The sequence below is a fragment of the Castanea sativa genome, chromosome 9 (genome assembly GCF_040712315.1).
Source record: "Castanea sativa cultivar Marrone di Chiusa Pesio chromosome 9, ASM4071231v1".
Classification (NCBI taxonomy): domain Eukaryota; kingdom Viridiplantae; phylum Streptophyta; class Magnoliopsida; order Fagales; family Fagaceae; genus Castanea; species Castanea sativa.
Genome location: NC_134021.1, coordinates 16,282,368 through 16,301,865, shown reverse-complemented (window position 1 = coordinate 16,301,865; position 19,498 = coordinate 16,282,368). Strand labels below are relative to the sequence as shown.

General features: G+C 37.6%; 4 protein-coding genes across 4 annotated transcripts; 1 reads left to right on the top strand and 3 right to left on the bottom strand.

Annotated features, from left to right (window-relative positions):
* Positions 1-54: 54 nt before the first annotated feature.
* Positions 55-2,669, top strand: LOC142610250 (lectin-domain containing receptor kinase VI.3). The gene is made up of 2 exons (XM_075782014.1): positions 55-1,239; positions 1,654-2,669. Exons 1-2 carry the CDS (start codon positions 132-134, stop codon positions 2,577-2,579), a joined length of 2,034 nt encoding a protein of 677 aa, XP_075638129.1. The 5' UTR covers positions 55-131; the 3' UTR covers positions 2,580-2,669.
* A 716-nt stretch (positions 2,670-3,385) lies between these two features.
* LOC142610249 (importin subunit beta-1) lies at positions 3,386-7,721 on the bottom strand. Its single transcript, XM_075782013.1, has 3 exons — positions 7,529-7,721; positions 4,058-6,478; positions 3,386-3,969 (listed from the first exon to the last, which is right to left on the bottom strand). The coding sequence occupies exons 2-3, from the start codon at positions 6,475-6,477 to the stop codon at positions 3,771-3,773; spliced, it is 2,619 nt and encodes an 872-aa protein (XP_075638128.1). The 5' UTR covers position 6,478; positions 7,529-7,721; the 3' UTR covers positions 3,386-3,770.
* Positions 7,722-10,124: 2,403 nt separating this feature from the next.
* On the bottom strand, positions 10,125-12,065 carry LOC142610263 (uncharacterized). Its single transcript, XM_075782032.1, has 2 exons — positions 10,551-12,065; positions 10,125-10,176 (listed from the first exon to the last, which is right to left on the bottom strand). The coding sequence occupies exons 1-2, from the start codon at positions 11,344-11,346 to the stop codon at positions 10,154-10,156; spliced, it is 819 nt and encodes a 272-aa protein (XP_075638147.1). The 5' UTR covers positions 11,347-12,065; the 3' UTR covers positions 10,125-10,153.
* Positions 12,066-12,196: 131 nt separating this feature from the next.
* LOC142610262 (ethylene-overproduction protein 1) lies at positions 12,197-19,190 on the bottom strand. Its single transcript, XM_075782031.1, has 4 exons — positions 16,576-19,190; positions 15,125-15,416; positions 14,727-15,036; positions 12,197-12,929 (listed from the first exon to the last, which is right to left on the bottom strand). The coding sequence occupies exons 1-4, from the start codon at positions 18,585-18,587 to the stop codon at positions 12,703-12,705; spliced, it is 2,841 nt and encodes a 946-aa protein (XP_075638146.1). The 5' UTR covers positions 18,588-19,190; the 3' UTR covers positions 12,197-12,702.
* Positions 19,191-19,498: the final 308 nt, after the last annotated feature.

The window sequence follows — 19,498 nt, the reverse complement described above, 5'->3', positions numbered from 1 at the left end:
GACTTTTATAAGTCTACCATCTCAAAATCACTCGGTTAAGAGCCCCTCAACTTTCTCTTATTAAAGCTCTTATCTTTGTTCTTGTTTGCGCTCATCTTATTACAATTTGTCAATTCTTAAAAATACCAAAAATGGTCTTAGCAATGTCTTTTGCTTTCCTTCTCTTCTTTCCTATTGTTTTTCAATCTCAAGCTACTGAATTCATTTTTAATGGATTCAATGGTAGTGAAATGTCTCGCATCAGCCTAGAGGGAGCCTCTATTGTCAAGCCTAGTGGTGCACTTAAGCTCACTAATGCATCAAACGATGTTATAGGCCAGGCATTCTATACAAACCCCATTGATATGTACAGTAACTCTTCTTTGTACCCAAATGCTTCTTCTTTCAGCACATCATTTGTTTTTGCAATAAAACCATCAACCTCTAGCCCAGGTGGCTATGGCCTTGCTTTCACTTTGTCACCCTCCAAGCAATTCCCTGGAGCTCAGCCTGAGCATTACCTTGGAATTTTCAACTCCTCCAATGATGGAAATGCTTCAAACCATGTTTTTGCAGTTGAGTTCGATACAGTTAAAGGGTTCAATGAGAACTCAGATAGGGAAGGAAACCATGTGGGAGTCAACATCAATAGCATGAATTCAATTAACTATTGGGCTGCTGGTTATTATGAGTATGACAATGATGCAAATTTCAATGAACTGACTTTAGAGAGCGGTGATCCTATTCGTGCCTGGATTGAATATGATGGTGTGAAAAAAGTTGTGAATGTTACAATATCTCCTTTCTTGAAAGAGAAAGACAAACCAATTAAACCCCTCATTTCCTTTCCGAAAGACTTGACACCATTTCTTGAGAAGAATATGTATGTTGGCTTCTCTGCTGCAACAGGCCAAAAAACAAGCTTTCATTACATTTTAGGATGGAGTTTTTCAACGAATATAACTGCTCCTTCACTCAATATTTCTCAACTTCCTTTGCCTCCAATGGAAAATAGTTTATCGGCTTACAAACCCCAAGTGAAGGTAGTCATTGCCAGTTTATCTGCTGCTATCACCCTCATTCTGTTGGGGATTCTGTTCTATTTTACATGTTACAAAAAGATGGTGCAGCATGAGAGTCTTGAGGACTGGGAGTTGGATTGTCCTCACAGGTTTCAATACAAGGATCTTTATGCAGCAACAAAGGGTTTCAAGGAGACTGGAGTTATTGGAGTTGGAGGCTTTGGTGCAGTCTACAAAGGTATGAATGAATTACCAGTTTATATAATATATAATACTCGAAGTATAACATTTATTGCTGTTATGTTCTTGTTGAGCTACATTAGCATAGTATTTTAATCAATTCAATCTGTTTCTTGTCCATTTTGGTACACTTATGGTTCATCTTAAGAAGGATTTGGGATTGATACTTATAAAATCTCATATACAATTTTCATTTTTCACTATCACACACTCCTTATGCGTTGGTCCAGACTCTTGCTTAATAATTGGGACCCAATGTATGAGATTTTTTCAACTTTTTAAACGGGACGAAGAAATGAGACAGACATCGAACTTGATTCCACCTGCTCTCATATTATAATAAATTACTAATTGTTCTAAAAATTTAATCTATTAGAAATATGAATTTACTAATTTAATCATATTCTAACAGGTATTGTACCTGCCACTGGAAGCGAAGTTGCTGTAAAGAAGATAGTACGTAACTCAACCCAAGGAACGAGAGAATTTGAAGCAGAGATTGAAAGCTTGGGAAGGTTAAGACACAAGAACCTGGTCAATCTCCAAGGATGGTGCAAGCGTAAAAATGATCTCCTTATAGTCTACGATTATATTCCAAATGGTAGCCTAGACTCCCTGATTTTCAAACCCAAAAACAACTTTGTGTTGACTTGGGACGCAAGGTACAATATCCTCAAAGGCATTGCTGCAGGATTACTGTATCTGCATGAAGAATGGGAGCAAGTTGTGATCCACAGAGACGTGAAGTCCAGCAATGTTTTGATAGATGCTGAACTGAATGCAAGGCTAGGTGACTTTGGTCTTGCCAGGCTATTTGATCATGACAAATTGTCACACACCACCAAAGTTGTTGGCACAATTGGATATATTGCCCCAGAATTGGCTCGCACGGGTAAGGTATCTACAAGTTCTGATGTGTTTGCTTATGGGATTTTACTCCTTGAAGTGGCTACTGGGAGAAGACCAATTGGCTCGAGCAATTTCGTTTTGGTTGACTGGGTTATGGAATGTCATCAATTGGGTCAAATTCTAGATGCACTTGATCCAAAGTTGAACTCAACTTACATGGTTGATGAGGCCGAGTTGGTTTTGGAATTGGGTTTACTTTGTTCTCATCACAAACCAGAAGCTAGGCCTACCATGAGACAAGTGACTCGGTATCTTAGTGGGGATGACCCACTTCCTGCCGTGGTTGACTGGGGCTCAGTTGATTTTCGAAGTGTCAGTGCAATGAACTCGAGAAATTTAGAAGTAATTTCTGGTTATATGACCACAACTTCGTATCATTCATCAAGCATTGGAGACATCACTTCCAGTTCTATAGACGCTGGTAGATAGTAGGGAGCTTCAAAACTTTCCATTTTTTGAGGTATATTTTCTTGTACATCCTGGAGTAATCAAATCTTCCAGTCTGCTTATGTTCGAAATTTCCTATTTTTTAAGACAGGAAAATAGAAGGGGGGTGGAGGGGAAATTTAAGTACAGTAATTTAGAAAAACCTAAGTACTGAGAAGAACTTAAAAAACAACACCTAATTACTCTTCCTAAGTTTTACTCTTAAAATATCCCTTGAACCCCAAGTTTAAAATTCATTTGTAACAAAAGTCATCATTCTCGATTAACTATAGATTTTATTATGTTAATCCCTCAGCTCATTAGCTGTCCCCAAATATTTAAACTATGAACCGTACTTTTTTCGGCATTATGCATTATGATAATCAAACAACTACACAGAAATACTCCATTAGGTTAATTCTCAATTATTTGGACTAAGAACAGTAAAGTCTTGTCTCGGCTTCATGCATGATGATAAATATAATGGGAAACCGAAAACAACTTCACCGAATCGCACGACTTGATTAATCCCCCATTATTTGGACTAGGTACAACAAAGTCTTGGCTTTTTGCATGATGATTATTATAATCATGAACCGAAAAATACTTCACAGAATTCCACCATTAGATTAATTCATTACTCAAAAGACCATTTAAAATTTGAAGTAAATATATTCCTTTGACATTGGAAATTTTTTTATGCATCTGAAAGTACCCATTTTGGTTGTAAAGAAAATGTGACCACAAAGATCAGCAATACATGCATATTATCATGTCATAAAGATGTGTAGCCATGACTCATGAGGCAGTTGAATGGGGAATTAGAAAAGCACTAAAAAAGAGAGGATGAAATACATGAAAATAACTCAACAAACCACTGATCAGTGGACGCATTGAACTAAACCAAAGTTCAATAACACAGTAGCAGGCTACCCATCTAGTATGGAATTAACAACGTTCCCTCCCTAACCCCACTGACAGCGGATTTTTGAAGTTTCTCACAATTCAAAAACTCAAATCCGCAATACACAGGACACATTGATGAACTCAACTTCGTTCAAGTTCTCGATACCCTTAAGCTTTACTTTACCCAAGACTAGGAAAAAATAGGCCCGTTTAGAAGGACAAATATTTAAAGACACTACTAAACAGACTACCTCTCTACTTGCAAACGCAGGCTGGCTTGGCTTCATCTCATGAAACCATGACACGTCCAATCATCCCCTGGGTCCAAGTTGCAGTCTCCTTGAGCTGTTCATCATCGGATTGAAGACACTCGCCCAAAAATTCAATATAGAATGCGCAATTTCTAAACAGGAGCTTTGTGTTCGGACCAAGTGCATCTGCAAGATCACCCATCACAGCAACTGCAGCCTTTGTCACACTCTCATCTCTGCAAAATATGAAAGCAAAACCATGAGACTTTTAAAGAAACAAAGATAAGAACAGAGACAAAAAAGAATGAAAAAAAGAAATAATACCTCTGTCTGTCTAAGAAGACCAGTTCTATAAACTGCAAGAGATGTGGAGCATATGGCGACATCACCTCAGGCTTTGAGTTCTTAAAGCCTTGGAGAATACCGGAGTAAGCTTCAAAGATGCTACGCCTGAGCTGGTTGCCATACTCCATAAACTCTTCGTCATTGACATCAATCTGAGCACAGATTTGGGAAGCTTGCTGCATCGCTGTTACTGCATAAGAGACATATCTCTCAAAATGCTCTCCTATGGCAAGTGCAATGTCCCCAAAGCAAGAGAATATGGGAGGCTTGACAGACCGGTGGAGTTCATTACTGCCGAGATCATTGAGAAGGTGTTTCATGATCCCATCACAAAACTGCAAGACCTTGTCATCCAATGCACGACAAATGTCACCAACCACCCCAACAGTGATGGAGCAAACCTGGTATTCCTCAAAATTCTGCAGTCCCATCTCCAAATATGGGTAGAACTCACGCATATAGTTCTCGAAATTTGGTCCACAGGCATAAGCAAGCGCACCAATTGCAAGCATTGCTTCCTCATGCACTGTAGAGCTACGACAAGCAAACACCCTCAGGAACAATGTCATAATCTTATCTGCTTCCTGTAGTATTATATGCTTGGTTTCGTCTGTACTGCTAAGTTTCTGGATAATGACCTGAAGAACACCACAGAGAGAAGCTTGCAAGTCACCTTGCTTTTCCCTATCATCTGTTGAGACAATCTGAAGCTGTAGAGTCTGCTCCAACTTACTCATAATGACAGGGAGCAGGTGTTCTATGATGCGAGATGTCTCTGCAACATTTGAACACCTGATCACTTCATTCAAGGTTTCATATGCAGATGACCTGAGCTTAGAGTCACCACCATCTGTACGATCAGCAGTCCTAATAAGGTAAGTGATGATCTCTGTAAGGAATGGTGTAAGAAGAGAGGAACTTGGTACAGCATCCTCATATCCCTGGGCAAGGTAATAAATTGCCCCACAGACCTTTTCTGCTACATTTGGGGTGTCATTAATACTTTCCATCAATACTGAAAGAACCTGTCTAATGTTTTCAGAAGAAATCACAGAAAATCCACTAGCTGGACAGTGTAATAACTCAAAAATACGACCGAGAGTCCAAGCAGTAGTGTCTCTGACATGGTTGTTTTCATCCTTCATTGCCTTAAGCATAAAATCCAGACCTGCATGGACCAAGGGAGTGAGCTTGTCAATGGTTGGGCCTTCAAGGATTGAGCCAAAGGCATATGTAGCTGCCTCACGACAATGCCAATCCTGCTTTGATATGTTAGCCTCAATAAAAGGCATCACAAGGGGCACAATAGCATCCCCAACAGTTCTCGCAACAAGACCAAGACAAGTCCCACCAGCCATGGATAAATTCCAAATGCTGTCATCCTGATCCTGGTCTTCTTCCTGCTTCAGTAAAGTTTCTAACAACATAGGAACTAAAGATGACAGAGCCTTCTCAATGAAATGGGAATTAGGAGGCTCAGAGTCCCCACTCTCAGGATTCTCATACTCTTGAAGCTCTATCTCTTCATCACAGATGGAACTCCAGAACTCGATTGCTTGGAGGGCAACAGCCTCTTCGTCTCCTTTTACTGCATTGGATGTAAGCTCAAAAAGAGCCTGCATGTAAGGCTCAAGCTTCTCATAGTATGTTGATGCTATCGAAACAAGACACTCAAAAGCAACCTGCCGGATCTCCACCTCCTTGGAAATGGCCGTCTCACAGACCATTTTCATGATGTAACTCCGCTCCATATCATTTTCAAAGTTGGTCTGCGCAAAATCTAGAGCGTTATATAGAGCCTTTGTCGCTGCAAGACGGACTTCAGGACTGTGCTCAGCAAGGTTCATCCCTTGCACTACAGCAGTGAGAACAGAATTTACTTCATCTTGCACAAGATCCTCATGGGATATCTCCTCACACACATATCCAAGAGTTTCCAATGTTGCCTGTTTCAAACTGGCCGGCCTATCTTGATGGGTCATATTGGTAAGCAAGGATGCAATTAGCTCGGGCCACTGCTTCTTTGGAATTTCAATAGAAGCAATTTTAGCAATCACTTGTGCAGAAGTGTGCCTTGCCTCTGTTGCAGCTGACCCAAGAGTTCTTAAGAGCAAATCTTTGATTTGGGATTTAATGGAAATATCAATTTCCATCCATTTTTGAACAAGATGCTCCTTTCTAACAGCATCTTTAGCATCTAATGAGTTCTTAAGCACAATACCAGCAAGTCTACGGGATTCAATTGGTTTCTCATCGTTTGCAAGCTCAACTGACAAGGAGAGAAGAAAAGAAGGAAGGTTCTGCTCTTGAAATCGTGTAAGATTGGCCTCTGCTTCAGTACGGACATTTGCATCAGGTGATTGAGCAGACAGTAGGAACTGGGTGATCTCCAAAGCCATTCTGACCAAATTGCAATAAAAGAGCACATTAAATTTTTTTAAAAGTGACTAAATAAAAACTGCTTGACCTTTACACCCAATAGATTGTAATTAAACAAGGCTTTTGGAAACTTAATAAACAAGAGAATGGTTAGGGAATAAGTGAATGTAATATTCCTTGCACAAAATACTTCATCTACATGTGTGATATTGATATTGAACCATGCCTAAAAAATTAAAAAGTTATTGAATAAAAACTGGTTGACCTTTACACAGAGTTAAATTATAATTAAACAAGGCTTTTGAAAACTTAATAAACAAGACAATGGTTAGGGGATAAGTGCATGCAATCTATTCCGTGCACAAATTACTTCACGTACATGCGCGATATTGATATTGAACCATACATAACATATAGCAGGCTATGGATTATGTTTAACAACTTTAGTTGGTAGGTTTTATATCCATGAAAATACCAGCAATTCACGCAAAGAATAACCAGTTTGTCGAAACCAAAAACTGAAGAACCAAACAGCAATTCCCATAAAAATTTGTGACAGTATCAGGTACCAATATTTCAGAAGGAAATGTTTGCACTCTGACATGCAAAATTTTCATCATAGATGCATAAATTATTCAAAATTACTCCATTCTGTATACACTTCTCAACCAAAAAAAATCAGGTTTCTGAATTCTCACAAGGCCCTCCCAGAATTCCTTACCAACCAAACACACAATTTCTTTTGCTAATCAACTCGTTCACCTCCAAACTCAATCATTTCAAAAACCCTAAAAAAATAAAAACACATTCTAACCAAAACCACACAATCCGCAACAATCCAATGCACAATTCAAAAATTAAAACCGGTATGAACAAATTAAACCTTAGATCCAAGCAGAACCAACAAGTAAACCCTAAAAAACAAAGCATAATCACAAAAACAAAATCCAAAAAAAGAAAAAGAAAAAAAAACCCTAAAACACCGAACTCAGTCAAAAACACAAAAGACGAAGCCACAAAACTCATAGATCTATTCGCGTAAACCGTAGATGAGAGAGCAAGTACAAGTACCTTAAAAATCGGAGAGAGCCTCCAAAACCCTAAATACGAAGCTAGGGTTTCACACTCTCTGTCTCTCTCTCTCTCCCTCACTTGGAGAATCGGCTTCTTAAACTCTGAGCTCTGAGAGAAAGAGAAAACGAGAAATGATTTGATTTGATTTGTGTGTGAGTGTTTGGGTGTTTATATATAGAGAGAGAGAGAGAGAGAGATAGAAAGAGAGATGAGAGTTCTTATATATTTGGTGACTCTCTCTCTCTCTCTCTCTGTATTTCGAATGCTAAGAAAGAAGCGGGAGAGAGAGGGAGAGAGTGTTGTGAGAAATTAAATTAAAATTTGGAAATAAAATAAAAAAGCGTAAAAAACAACGGGCAGGGTTCTTTTTTTGGCTGCCCGAGACTGCCCGGGATCACCGCCTCGGAAAAAACCCTAGTTGATTTTTAGTTTGAAATCTCCCACGTGTGTGGAACCTCTGTACGTGTGAAGCCGACCGTTGGTTTTTGCCCTTATCCGTTTTAACTGTTGGGCTTCAAAGTCCTTATATCACCGTTGAGTTCTTCGGCCCATTTCCTTGATAGAATGATGGGAAAATATTATTTTGATCTTTAAACTTTATTAATAATTTATTTTTTATTTTTAAATTTTAAGAAGTTTATTTTTTATCTCTAAATTATTGAAAAATTTATCTTTTGTCCTTAAACTATTGTAAATTTTTTTCTCAAAAAAAAAAAAACTATGAAAAATAGGCCGGCCAGTTTTATTTATATCCTTAAACTTTACTAAAAGTTTGTTTTAAATCCCTAAATTATTCTTTACTCATCCCTATTTTTGTTTCTAAACTATTGAAAAAACTACTTACAAAGTTTAAGGATCAAAATAGTATTTTACTCTAAAATGTTGTTTGTTCTTACTCTTATATCATTTTATGGTACTTTTATTCTTTTTTTATTAAAAAAATTCTTTTCATGCTTAGAAATTCAAAGACCAATCTCCTAAAAAATAAATAAAGAATAAAAGTGCATTTTTCATCCATAAAGTTTGGGATTGCTTTTATATAAGGCTTTTACATTTAATTTTTTTTTTTCATTATGGCTCTTTGTTTGGAAAAATTATTAGATCTATCGAGAGGACTACTGGCATGGTCCTCCAAACTAATAAGACGATGTTATATATGCAAATGTATGAGTAAACTTCCTAATCAGCATAGGGAATAAAAAATAAAAAATTACCAAATGATGTCACATTTGCATAAATAACAATATTTTATTGGTTGGGAGGACAAGGAGGACCACGTTAGCACTTCTCTTGATAGACTTAATAATTTCTCATTTGGATGATTCATTTTTTAGATTAATTATTCTATTTATGAAAAAGAAGAAGCTCTGACACCCCCTGAATTTTGAGGTAATAGTTATTACATCTCTTGAACTTTATTTTAATCAATTTATTCTATGAAGTTCACACATTTGTAAAATTGATACATTTGTTAGTATGCCGTTAAATCAATTAACGCCCACTCATGTGACACACATGTAAAAAATAAAATAAAAACCAACATGAGAGAGAGAGAGGATTGAACAACAGTTCTCTCCAATGAAGTTTATATATCTAGGTCTGCAATCATGGTCTAGAAGTTATTCCATATTCTATCTGCTAGTTGCTACCCGAGTCATACATGAAATTTTGGATGATAATTTAAAATTCCATTGGTAACCACGAAGTTAGATTTTAAAGTTCTATTAGTTGTCTAAGTCATAAATCATAATTATCAAATTTGAGGTGAAACTCAATATAAAGTGGTCATCAAAGTCATCATAATTATCAAATTTGAGGTTAAACCCAATATAAAGTGGTTTATATGAAGCTGAGACCAATTTTGTTTTTATAAGACAGCTACTCGATATATGAACATCCTAAAGAAATAAGGCAAACATGAAGAGCAAGCTTTCCATTTCATTCACACGCATAAAAGCAACGTGACAAATAAGTAAAATATCTAAATATATGAACCCACCAACGATGACTTGTGGTTACGAGCTGCCGGGCGGATTTAGATCAAGTGCACGTGATGCAATAACAATGGATGGTTAAGATTGAAAGTTAAAAAAATCAACTTTTAATCTCAACCATTGAAATAAAGAAAATTTGAAAATAGTTAAAAACTTAGAGTTAAAAAATGAGAATGGTAAAAATTAATGTGTTTGGAAATAGGATAATTGCACCTGGTGCAATTCCCTAAGTATTGTACCGAATCCAAATCCCTAGACTCAATGGATTTTTTTTTTTTTGGGTTAGTATTAGTACTTTGAATTTGTTGATTCTCTCAATCTTGATGTTCCACCTTGTAAGGTAAATAGCAACCAAATCAAAATTTCTATATTGGCAGTTTGTATCCTAAAATTGATGAATTTGGAAATAGTTTTCATTATTTGGGCACAAGAACCAATATTTTTTTTTGGGGATCTCCAACTCATCTTTTCATTACCAATTGGAAAAGCAGTGTGAGCATGAGTACAAAGGGAATGGTTGCAAAAAACCAGCTAGCCCAGGTTGCATCAGGGTCAAAAGACAACATCAAAAACAAAAACTCTGCAGTATGCATGCTCTAATGTCTGCCTATCGTACCTCTGCAATCTCTCATGGCCCAAGCACCAATTCATCTACAGATGCCAACATGACAACTATTAATTCTCAACAGTCATATAGGTTATGAATTTCGCACTATTAAGATGAAACTCTCTCCAATCCTAGCTCTTGCAGATATACCATTTAAACAAAAGTGATACTAGGATGCTATAAATTTCACTACATAAGCCTTACAAGTTGAAGTGTCACAAATCATTAAAAAGTAATTCAAACATTTATTTATTACATTCTTAAATGACGCCAATCACAATTACTGTATATCATAATTACTGTATATGCTCAAAGAAGTTCAAACAACAAAAATAAGAGAAGGAGAAATGAAAAAAAAAAAAAAAAAAAAGATTTTCATTAGTCTCAAGTATCTTTATCTACATCGGTAAAGGCTTACTAGAGGATGAACTATGTTTCTTTGGCTTTTCCCTACATTGAGGCTGCACATTTAGAGAGTCTTGCCGGATAGGGCTCTTTACACCACAAAGCTTGTGCTTCATGCGCCAAGGGAAGAGAATTTCCAGGCCACAACCCTTTGGTGAAGCATATGATTGCCCAATAACTGGGTTCAACTCACAAGCTCCAGGGATGTTGCACTCTCTAGGAGGTCTCTTGTTGAAACTCTTGGAAAAAGCTAAAGCAGATGATGCAGCCAATGCTGTGGCATCAGGAAGAAAGCGCCTAATTATGAAATTAGGTGACTCATTGCCTCTAGACTCTGCAAGCTTTAACTTCAAACTATCAAATTCTTTAACTTTCTCGGCTTTTGTCACAATGTCAATTGCCTCAGACAATGAGAAGACATCCATAGCATCTGAGAAAGCAGCATCATCCTTGTAGTCATCATCAACATCACCATCACAACCGTCGTCAAGGTCATCAAGATCATCAACTGCATCATCATCATTAGCATCATGAGGATAATCATTACTCATTGCTTCTATATCAGGATGCCAAAGACATGGTGGAAGCCTCGGACGTGGCGTTTCCACCTCAGATGTGTCACCTCTATCCAAGTCCTTAGGCTTTCCTGGAGCTTGCTCCCATGAAAATGGGATCCTATCATCACTTGCATTCGCCAACACGCCTTGTGAATTCGTACAAGACTGTTCTTCATCAGTGTAACCACCAGTACGCCTTGTTGAAAGGAGTGGTGCATTAAAGTTCAGCTTTCTGGGATATTTTGAATTCATAGCTTCTTAATTTTCCATACAGACTATCTTGCAAATGGAGATGGAAGATAACTTGAGATTTAGGTGGTGATAAGGGAAGAAATGTTATGAGGCAGTTGGGTGAAATTATTAAAAACAGTTGGAATTATGGGTTTCTCGTGCAACCCATTAAAAGTAAAACCGATATTTTTCTTTAGAAATGGTCACAGGTGAGGTGAAAAGACCCAGGAGTTGTACTATCTCTAACAACAACCATGCATGAAGAAACAAGTGGTGCACCGAACTCAATTGCTTTTTTGATTTCCCCTTGACTTGGATTACAATATAGAAATCAATTGACTTTGCATGATGTAGTTCTTAAAGGATGGTATCAACCACAAAGATTGCAACATCTATTTGAGAATCATCTATTTATTTCAGGCTTGAAAACGACTGGCCAATTTTGAGAATCATCTATTTGCAGCTGGGAATCAAAGACTTGATGCCAAAAGGACACGCTGTCTTCAATAGTGACTTGTCATTGTGTATTTTCATTTTCTTAGCCATGCTAGTTTTCCGATTAAAGTCAATGGTACATCCTGCAAAATAAATAAATAAAAAAGTCCATGGTAGTTGGAATAACAGTTTCTATTGTGTCATTATTCTTGCATTGCTTAAATTCCTTTCTTGAAACCTACCCTCAAATCCAGATGAGTGTCTATTGGCTAGAAGCAATTTCGAATTCTGCTTCATGGGTCCTTCAGTTCAGGTTTTAAAGCACTTCATTGAAAAAAAAAATTTAGAGGGAAGAAATTAGAAAGTAAGTTTTTGTGGGAAAAATGAACACTTTTTTTGGTTTCCCACAAGGGAAAACTGTGAAGCTAATATAAGATTTGAGACAACAATCTGAAAAATGTTATGATATGTATCATCCCTCAGCCAAGAAACAGTGAATGTAAAGCCTCTAAACTGAACAAACTTAAACCACAAGCTGCCATTTCATGTACAAGTTTGTTTCCACCGTCAGTAATTTTACAACTATTTCAACCAAAAGGGTATACTAAACAGCAGCAGCAGTCTGCACCACATGTATCACCACTTGATCCAATCCATAACCCAGTTGACATATTTACATACTATCTTGCTCCTCTATGTTCCTTTTTTTTTTTCAAAAAACAAAATTCTCATTTTCCTCCTGAATTCCTTCTATCTCAAAGGCCATGCCAAATTTGGTAGTTGAATGTTTCTTGAAACAAATCGAAAAATATATGTAGCGCTGCATGGACAGAGTACTGGCCTTATTGTAGAAAAGAACCAGTGGCAGGACTAAGATTGCACCCATAAATATAATGAAGAAAAGAAACACAATTAGAGATTTCTGATCTTCACTTTTGTTATTCAATGTTCATTAACCCGCTCCTTTGCTTTGTTATAGAGTTCAAGAGTTTCAGAATGGTTTGGATCGAGACACAGGGCTGCTTCACAGTCTTGGATGGTGGAGACATAATCCCCCATTGATTCATGAAATGCCGCTCGAAGATGTAGCAGCTGCAAGTCGGGCTTGAAAGTAATGGCCCTTGTAAGCTCTGATATGGCTTCAGCTTCTTTGTGGTCATCCATTAAAACTGGTTGAGCATAACTCCCATGTTAGTAGTTAACAAAGCAGTCTACACATGCATACACTTTCGTATATATATGAAGTTGATAGCCATTGACAATGAGATAAACTCCATCAGAATCAAAGTATGTGAGGAGGATGAGGGGAAACTGAACTATCCGCTTCCTTTTTATGATTCATGGTGTATATATGAAGCTGATAATCAACGACATAATGAAAATTTCCACCAAAATATCAAAACTATGGGGGAGTGGGTGGAAAACTGAACTAACCACTTCCTTCTTTTAACTATAAGTTTGGTCAATTGTAAATCCAGGTGTTGTCTTTCCTCTTATTTCTGTAAGTATCACCGATATTCTGCAAGAATCCTAGACCATAAAGGACAGGATAAAGATATGGTTCCATTCTCTGCTTCAGGAGCAAGACTTGCAATTGGATGCATGTAATGCAATGCAAGTAGTCTCAACTTACAGAAGCAGCTCTACCTTATGTTTTAAATGGCTTGATTGCCAACCCAATCTACCAATGCAAAGTTGTAAAGCAATCCATACCAACGCAAAGTTGCAAAGCAACAGTTTCCAGAATTAATTATTACACAAATTGACATGTAAACCATTTTTAAATGAAACCTTTCAAAAGAGAAATCAAATGTATTTTAGATTTCAAACAGACCCAATGACTGGATTTAATCCTATGGCTATAAGGTCCATGGTCTATGACTCTTTTCAAGTCAACTACATTGCAATTTCAACCTATCCAATCACGCAGTATTGTGGCTCATTTACCACAAACAAACATCACAAGGCTTACCCAACAAGGTAAGGAATAGACATGCATAATTTAATGTGCAACTTATGATCTCATGACTAAAGAATATAAAAAATAATTGCAATATACCATAATAAGTGAAAGAATTTGCAGCGTGAATCTAAACTCAACAGATAATGCACCAGAAAACTGCTCCAGCCCCAACAATTATAGCAGTCACATCATCAGTGATGTAGATCAAAGATGAGGCAAGTAAATGGGGTAGTAAATGAAACCCATGTGCCGATTAAGTTTTTCAGTTGAAATTCATACAAGCATCTATATATAAAGGATTGGCAGGGAAATTGTTACAAAAAGTAGAAACAAGGTCTGAAAAGAGAGTTTTGGTGCAATAAGCTAGTATAACAAGCAAAGGGAGGAAGTCCTAATCCTCCTACATCAGGATGTCCTGGTCATTGAAGTACCCTTTGGTCCATAAGGCAATCTTTTCCTCCTAAAGAAAAAGAAAATGCAGCAATTAAGAGGACTTCTTCCTATATTTATTTGAATAAAAGAAACTGATACCCATGTCTTTCTTTGGGAACCACACTAAAATTGTTTTAGGAGTAATATGATCACCATGATCAATAAGATGCTAGTTGATTCCATTAACTTGAGTTAAAAGGCTAAATTGGTAGCTCAAAAAGTGGGGCTGAACAAAAGTTAAACTTGACAATGACCTACAAAATCTAACATCCACTTATACAACAAAAACAATAGTAAAGCCTTAGTCTCAAAATTTGGGGTCAGCTATGCACCCTCAACAGACTAGTCAGGGATCTAACATCCACTTATAGTCTACAGATTGAAACATCTTTATAACTTAACAATAACAGAAATATCACAAGTGCAACACAATGTTCACCTTGATGCAGAAAATTTTGAAACATTTGAAATTGAAATTTTTGCTCTTCTTCTTTATAAGTAAAAATGGAGAATGACTTCCAAATGCAAACAAAGTGTAATAAGAAACCAGAAACGTCATTATGGAACTTACCCGCTGCCCTATATCTGTAAGGGTATGTCCTCAGGGGATCTAATTGTGTTGCCATACTAAGATCACTCTTTGCCATGTCACGGTCACAGTATTCTGAACGTTTCTCGTAAGCTGATGCATTGTTTTGGGCCTTCTCTATAAGCTTCGTCATCTCATCATAAGCAGCTTTGCGTTGATTTTTAAGATGATATACACGTGCCAGACCTTGATGTGCTCGTGTATGTTTGATGTTAAGTGCACTCATGTAGCAGTCAGCAGCAAGATCCAGCTTATCACAGTCTACATAGACACTCCCTAGATTATTTAGTGCCTGCAGAATAGCAGAATCACCCAAAATTTAATACTTTATTTTGGTGCATAAGACAATTTACTAGGATTACTCTAAGGATGAAACTTACTTGTCCTTTCCGAAGGCCATCTGAAGGGCATCTAAGAGCTTCCTCCAAAAGCTGGATCACATACATTGAAGACTTGGGATCAAGACTAGAGTCTGCTAAAGCATACGCTTTAAGAAAGAAGGCTTCAAAGGATCTCTGTATAGAAATGGACTCCTCAGCCTTAGCTAATGCTTCTTCACGGTGGCCAGTATCATATAGTATCCATCCTTCATAGACAAGCCTTTCATGCTCAGTAGAAGAGTGATTTCTAGCCAACCGGAGGCTACGCATAGCTGCCTTTTGACAATTTAGGCTACAATAATAAAAAAATAAAACTTTCATATTAGACAAATAGAACAAGTCTGCTAAAAGTAAAATAACTGTATGTAAGGTGGATAGATTCATCATCTATGACCTGCACCTGAAGCATATTGTGTAATTAGCATTTCATAATTTCATATAAAAAGCCTAATAGATATCACAACTCATGACAACAAATAGTCATAAGTTGCCTACATTAATGGTAATAAAAATAACTTGTGAATCCAAACCAATACTGAATGTTCTAATATGCCAAGCGGGAAAAATTTTCCTCAATTACAAGAAAATTTCAAGATGACCTCAGTTGCAAAAATATTCACCAGCTGACTAAAGACAAAAATGGTTGTCCAAAACTACCCACATGTTGGGTTCTCACTTGAAGAGAAGAAAGTTGGGAAGTTGAAGTCTGGCTCAGTTTTTAATTGACTGAAGGACAAACAGAGATTAAAAGTTATTAGGTAAATCACACACAAGACTTTGCTAAGCCCAGAGCTCTCAGCATTTATCATAACCTCATCACCTCTCTCTCTCTCTCTCTCTCTCTCTCTCACACACACACACACGCACACACACACAAGCACACAGACGACAGAGAGGGGCAAGGGAGCTCATTTATGCACACACCAATAATCATTTTCCATTGGTAATTATCATAGTTTTGACATTCACTTCAATGAGGCTGAATGCTAGCAATTGTCCCACTATTAATGGCTAGTTCACTTCAATGAAGATGCATGCTGCACCATCTTAACAGTAATAACTACTGCAGCATAAAGTTATGAAATTGGCTCATTTTCTATAAGACTAAATTGAAACCAAGAACCAGTAGGGAAAGATATCTAATACTCTTTTTCTTTTTCTTTTTGATTGATAAATAAGATATGTACTACTCTTTAAATAAAGATTGAAATCAACATCTCTGTAGACGTCAAGATGTCAACTTTGGCTGCTACAGCTCCACAGCAAATGGATAGATTTTAAAGCAGAAAGTTAATGATAGGACACAACATTATAAAATGAGTAAACTAGTCAGAAATTCAGAGCTCAAGAAGGATGTTGAGTGGCCTAATAGAGCCATTGCTATAACATTGTTGTTAAGAAAAAGCGGTATAAAACTGAGATAAAACTTATGTACCACTTTTAATACTTACCGTAATAGAAGAAGTGACTGCCGAAAGCGTAGGAGACTCTTTCCGGGGTCATTTGCCAACATATGGTGTACTACAGATAGAGAGCCGATATCATCAACAGAGGACCATCGGTCATATAGGTGCATCCAGCAATCAGCCTGACTCCACTGCAGAACATGAGGGCGGAGGAGCTCTACTAAGTGGTCACCATGCATTTTCCCATGAAACATCATATAATTTGGTTCCAATGTCAAAAGTGCCCGGACATCTCTTAGAGCTCCATCATAATCTTCTTGAGCAATGGAAAACCAGGCACGCAGTTCAAGGCAATCAGGTGTGACCTTAAATCCAATTATTTTATTGATTTCTGAGATTGCTGCTCCAATCTTCTTCTCCTCCGCCAGTGCAGCAGCCCTATACTTGTATGGATAAGAGAGAGTTGGATCCAATTCAGTTGCAGTTTTTAAATCAGTCATCTTCTCCTTCCCAACACAATACATAGCTCGCTCCTGATACATCCATCCAACTGGTGTATAATCTGCAATGAGTGAGTTCATCTGCTTGTATGCTGAATACTTGTGGCCACGCTTATACTTAGCCCTTGCAACACCCACTAATGAATAAATATGACCCACCTCAGCCGCTGCCTCAAACCAACACTGTGCATCTTTATACTCTTTCCTCTCAATCATCACAACACCCAACTGGTGAAATGCAAGCTGCTTCTCCCAAACTTCAACTGCACACTCTTGCAACCTTTCCAGAAGCATCACCGTAATGTTTGATTTCATGTCTTCCTCCATGGCAATTTGGCTCAAGAAATAATACAAAACAAAAGAAGCATGCCCAACTGTAGCCAATTTTTCGCAAGCCTCTGAACTACAAAAAAATCTCATCACATTAGGATTGTGAATTGAACTTGGGAGCTCTCTCAAGAACACCTGCAAGCAAGCTGCCACTAGAAGATATGCGGTCTCCTCCAATCCATACTCAATCAACAACATCGCGTCCTCCATGTCACTAACCAAAGACGCCAAATGAACATCACAAGCATGCTTCATCTCCTCACAACAAAACCTGTTTGCCAAAGAAAGAAGCTCCAAAACAATATGCACATTAAACCAACTTAACCTTTTTGTCCTGCTAAAAATCTCTGCAGCCCTCATTGCGTCCGCAGAAATCCCATTCTGTGAAAAATTTATCTTCTCCCTTCTGGATTCCTTGAATTCACCATACAACATTGCACCAAATGGTCTTGATAACAAAGCCATCTTGTACCGTATACACCTAATCTCATCATCCCCAATACAAAAAGACAAATCACCATCTTCCTCAGATGTCGAACACTCCTCCTCGCCCTCAATCAAAACTCCATCATTCTCAACATCCTCCCTACATCCCCGATAACAATCACACGAATCATACACCGACTCAGGATCATACCCCGAAACCAAACTAGCCTTAGGACACTCAACATTCCGGCCATAACAATCCATCGCAGAGTACCCAATCAACTCATCCTCTCTCCTCTCATACCTCAACCACGCCGCGATCACCACCTTATTATGCACATCCACCGCATGTTGCCTAGCCGACCTAAGACTCCTTCTAAACAACTTCAAATCAGCCAAACCCCTAAACATCGCGCATTGCTCAAGATACAACCTTGATTTCTCAAACTGGTCACAACTCTCAATCCTACGATGCACATCAGCCAGGGCTTCCACAAAATCAACAGATTTAAGACAAGGCTCAATCTGGGGCTCGAGTAGATCCGTCCCAGGAAGCCCACATCGTAAAAGATCATCGGACACAACAACAACATTAGGGACTGTCATATTAGGTGGTGGGTAATTTCGATTGGATTTGGATCGAATTGAATTGGCTCTTAAATGGTCTTGAAGATGGTGCAAAAGTTTATCTCCTACACCAGGAGGAGGTGGATTTGATGGGTTTAACGCATACACTTGTGTGCCTTTACACCCTTCCATGATTTTCAAACTACGCATTGTTGTAAATATATTGTGTTGCATTTCCCTTTTTTTTTTCCTTTTGAAAATTAAAAAAACTCAAACCCAAAAACACATACAGAGAATGAAATTCTATATATATATAGAAGAAAAAGAAGAAAAATTTGTACCTTGTTAGCCTAAGCCGTGCAGACACCACCGTTTGGGAATGGGGTGAAGAAAAAGAAGGCAAAAAAAAGAAGAAGGGGTGGTGGTGGTGGTGGTGGTGCAGGCTAAGAAAAGAGAATTACAAATGGGTGGATTTGATTTTCTGGGATTCTGTGTTTTTTTTTTTTTGTTGTGTTTTTTTTTTATTGTTGGGTTTTGGTTTTTTTCCGGAGAAAATGGGAAATTGGGTTTGAATTGATCACTACGAACACGTTGATCGCCAACGAGAAGTGTGAGGTGGAGCTAAGCCGTTTCAACGGCCACTCTAGCTCTCTCTTTTTTCTCAATAAATAAAATGAATTGTATATATTTTTTTAATAATAATAATAATTATTATTATTATTATTTTGTTGATAAAAGAGAGTGTGTGTGTGTGTCTGTGTTTGTGTCTATCTCTGGTAAAAAGGTTAAGGATGTCTCTTTCTCTCTATGACTCTATCTCTTTGTTCTCGCTCTCTATATTTGTTTAGTGTGTGTGTAATAATCCGGTAAAAGTGAAAGAGGAGAACCGCTAAAGTCGGTATGTCTCACTCTCTCACGCCATGTTTTTTTTCTCCTTTTTCTACTTTTTTTTTTTTTTTTTTGTAAATTTTTAAAAATCCGCATGAATCTCGCGGACTCATCGGAGAGATTGTTGAGTAGTACTACAGCTACTACTCGCGTACCAGGTTTTCTTTCTAACTAGCTTGCGCGTGGAAATGGACAACAACAATAACAGCAACAACTGTAGGTGGCTTATTTTATGGTTAATTGGTTATGCCTTTGTT

Excerpts from the sequence above, each read along its gene's own strand:
- LOC142610250 (XM_075782014.1), top strand. The coding sequence starts at position 132 with ATGGTCTTAGCAATGTCTTTTGCTTTCCTTCTCTTCTTTCCTATTGTT. Across the intron at positions 1,240-1,653 it reads CTTTGGTGCAGTCTACAAAG|GTATTGTACCTGCCACTGGA; the intron begins GTATGAATGAAT and ends ATATTCTAACAG.
- LOC142610249 (XM_075782013.1), bottom strand. The coding sequence starts at position 6,477 with ATGGCTTTGGAGATCACCCAGTTCCTACTGTCTGCTCAATCACCTGAT. Across the intron at positions 3,970-4,057 it reads GTCTTCTTAGACAGACAGAG|AGATGAGAGTGTGACAAAGG; the intron begins GTATTATTTCTT and ends CATATTTTGCAG.
- LOC142610263 (XM_075782032.1), bottom strand. The coding sequence starts at position 11,346 with ATGAATTCAAAATATCCCAGAAAGCTGAACTTTAATGCACCACTCCTT. Across the intron at positions 10,177-10,550 it reads GAAACATAGTTCATCCTCTA|ATGAATTGGTGCTTGGGCCA; the intron begins GTAAGCCTTTAC and ends TGGCATCTGTAG.
- LOC142610262 (XM_075782031.1), bottom strand. The coding sequence starts at position 18,587 with ATGCAACACAATATATTTACAACAATGCGTAGTTTGAAAATCATGGAA. Across the intron at positions 15,037-15,124 it reads ATGGCCTTCGGAAAGGACAA|GCACTAAATAATCTAGGGAG; the intron begins GTAAGTTTCATC and ends GCTATTCTGCAG. Across the intron at positions 12,930-14,726 it reads TTACAGATATAGGGCAGCGG|TTTTAATGGATGACCACAAA; the intron begins GTAAGTTCCATA and ends ATGCTCAACCAG.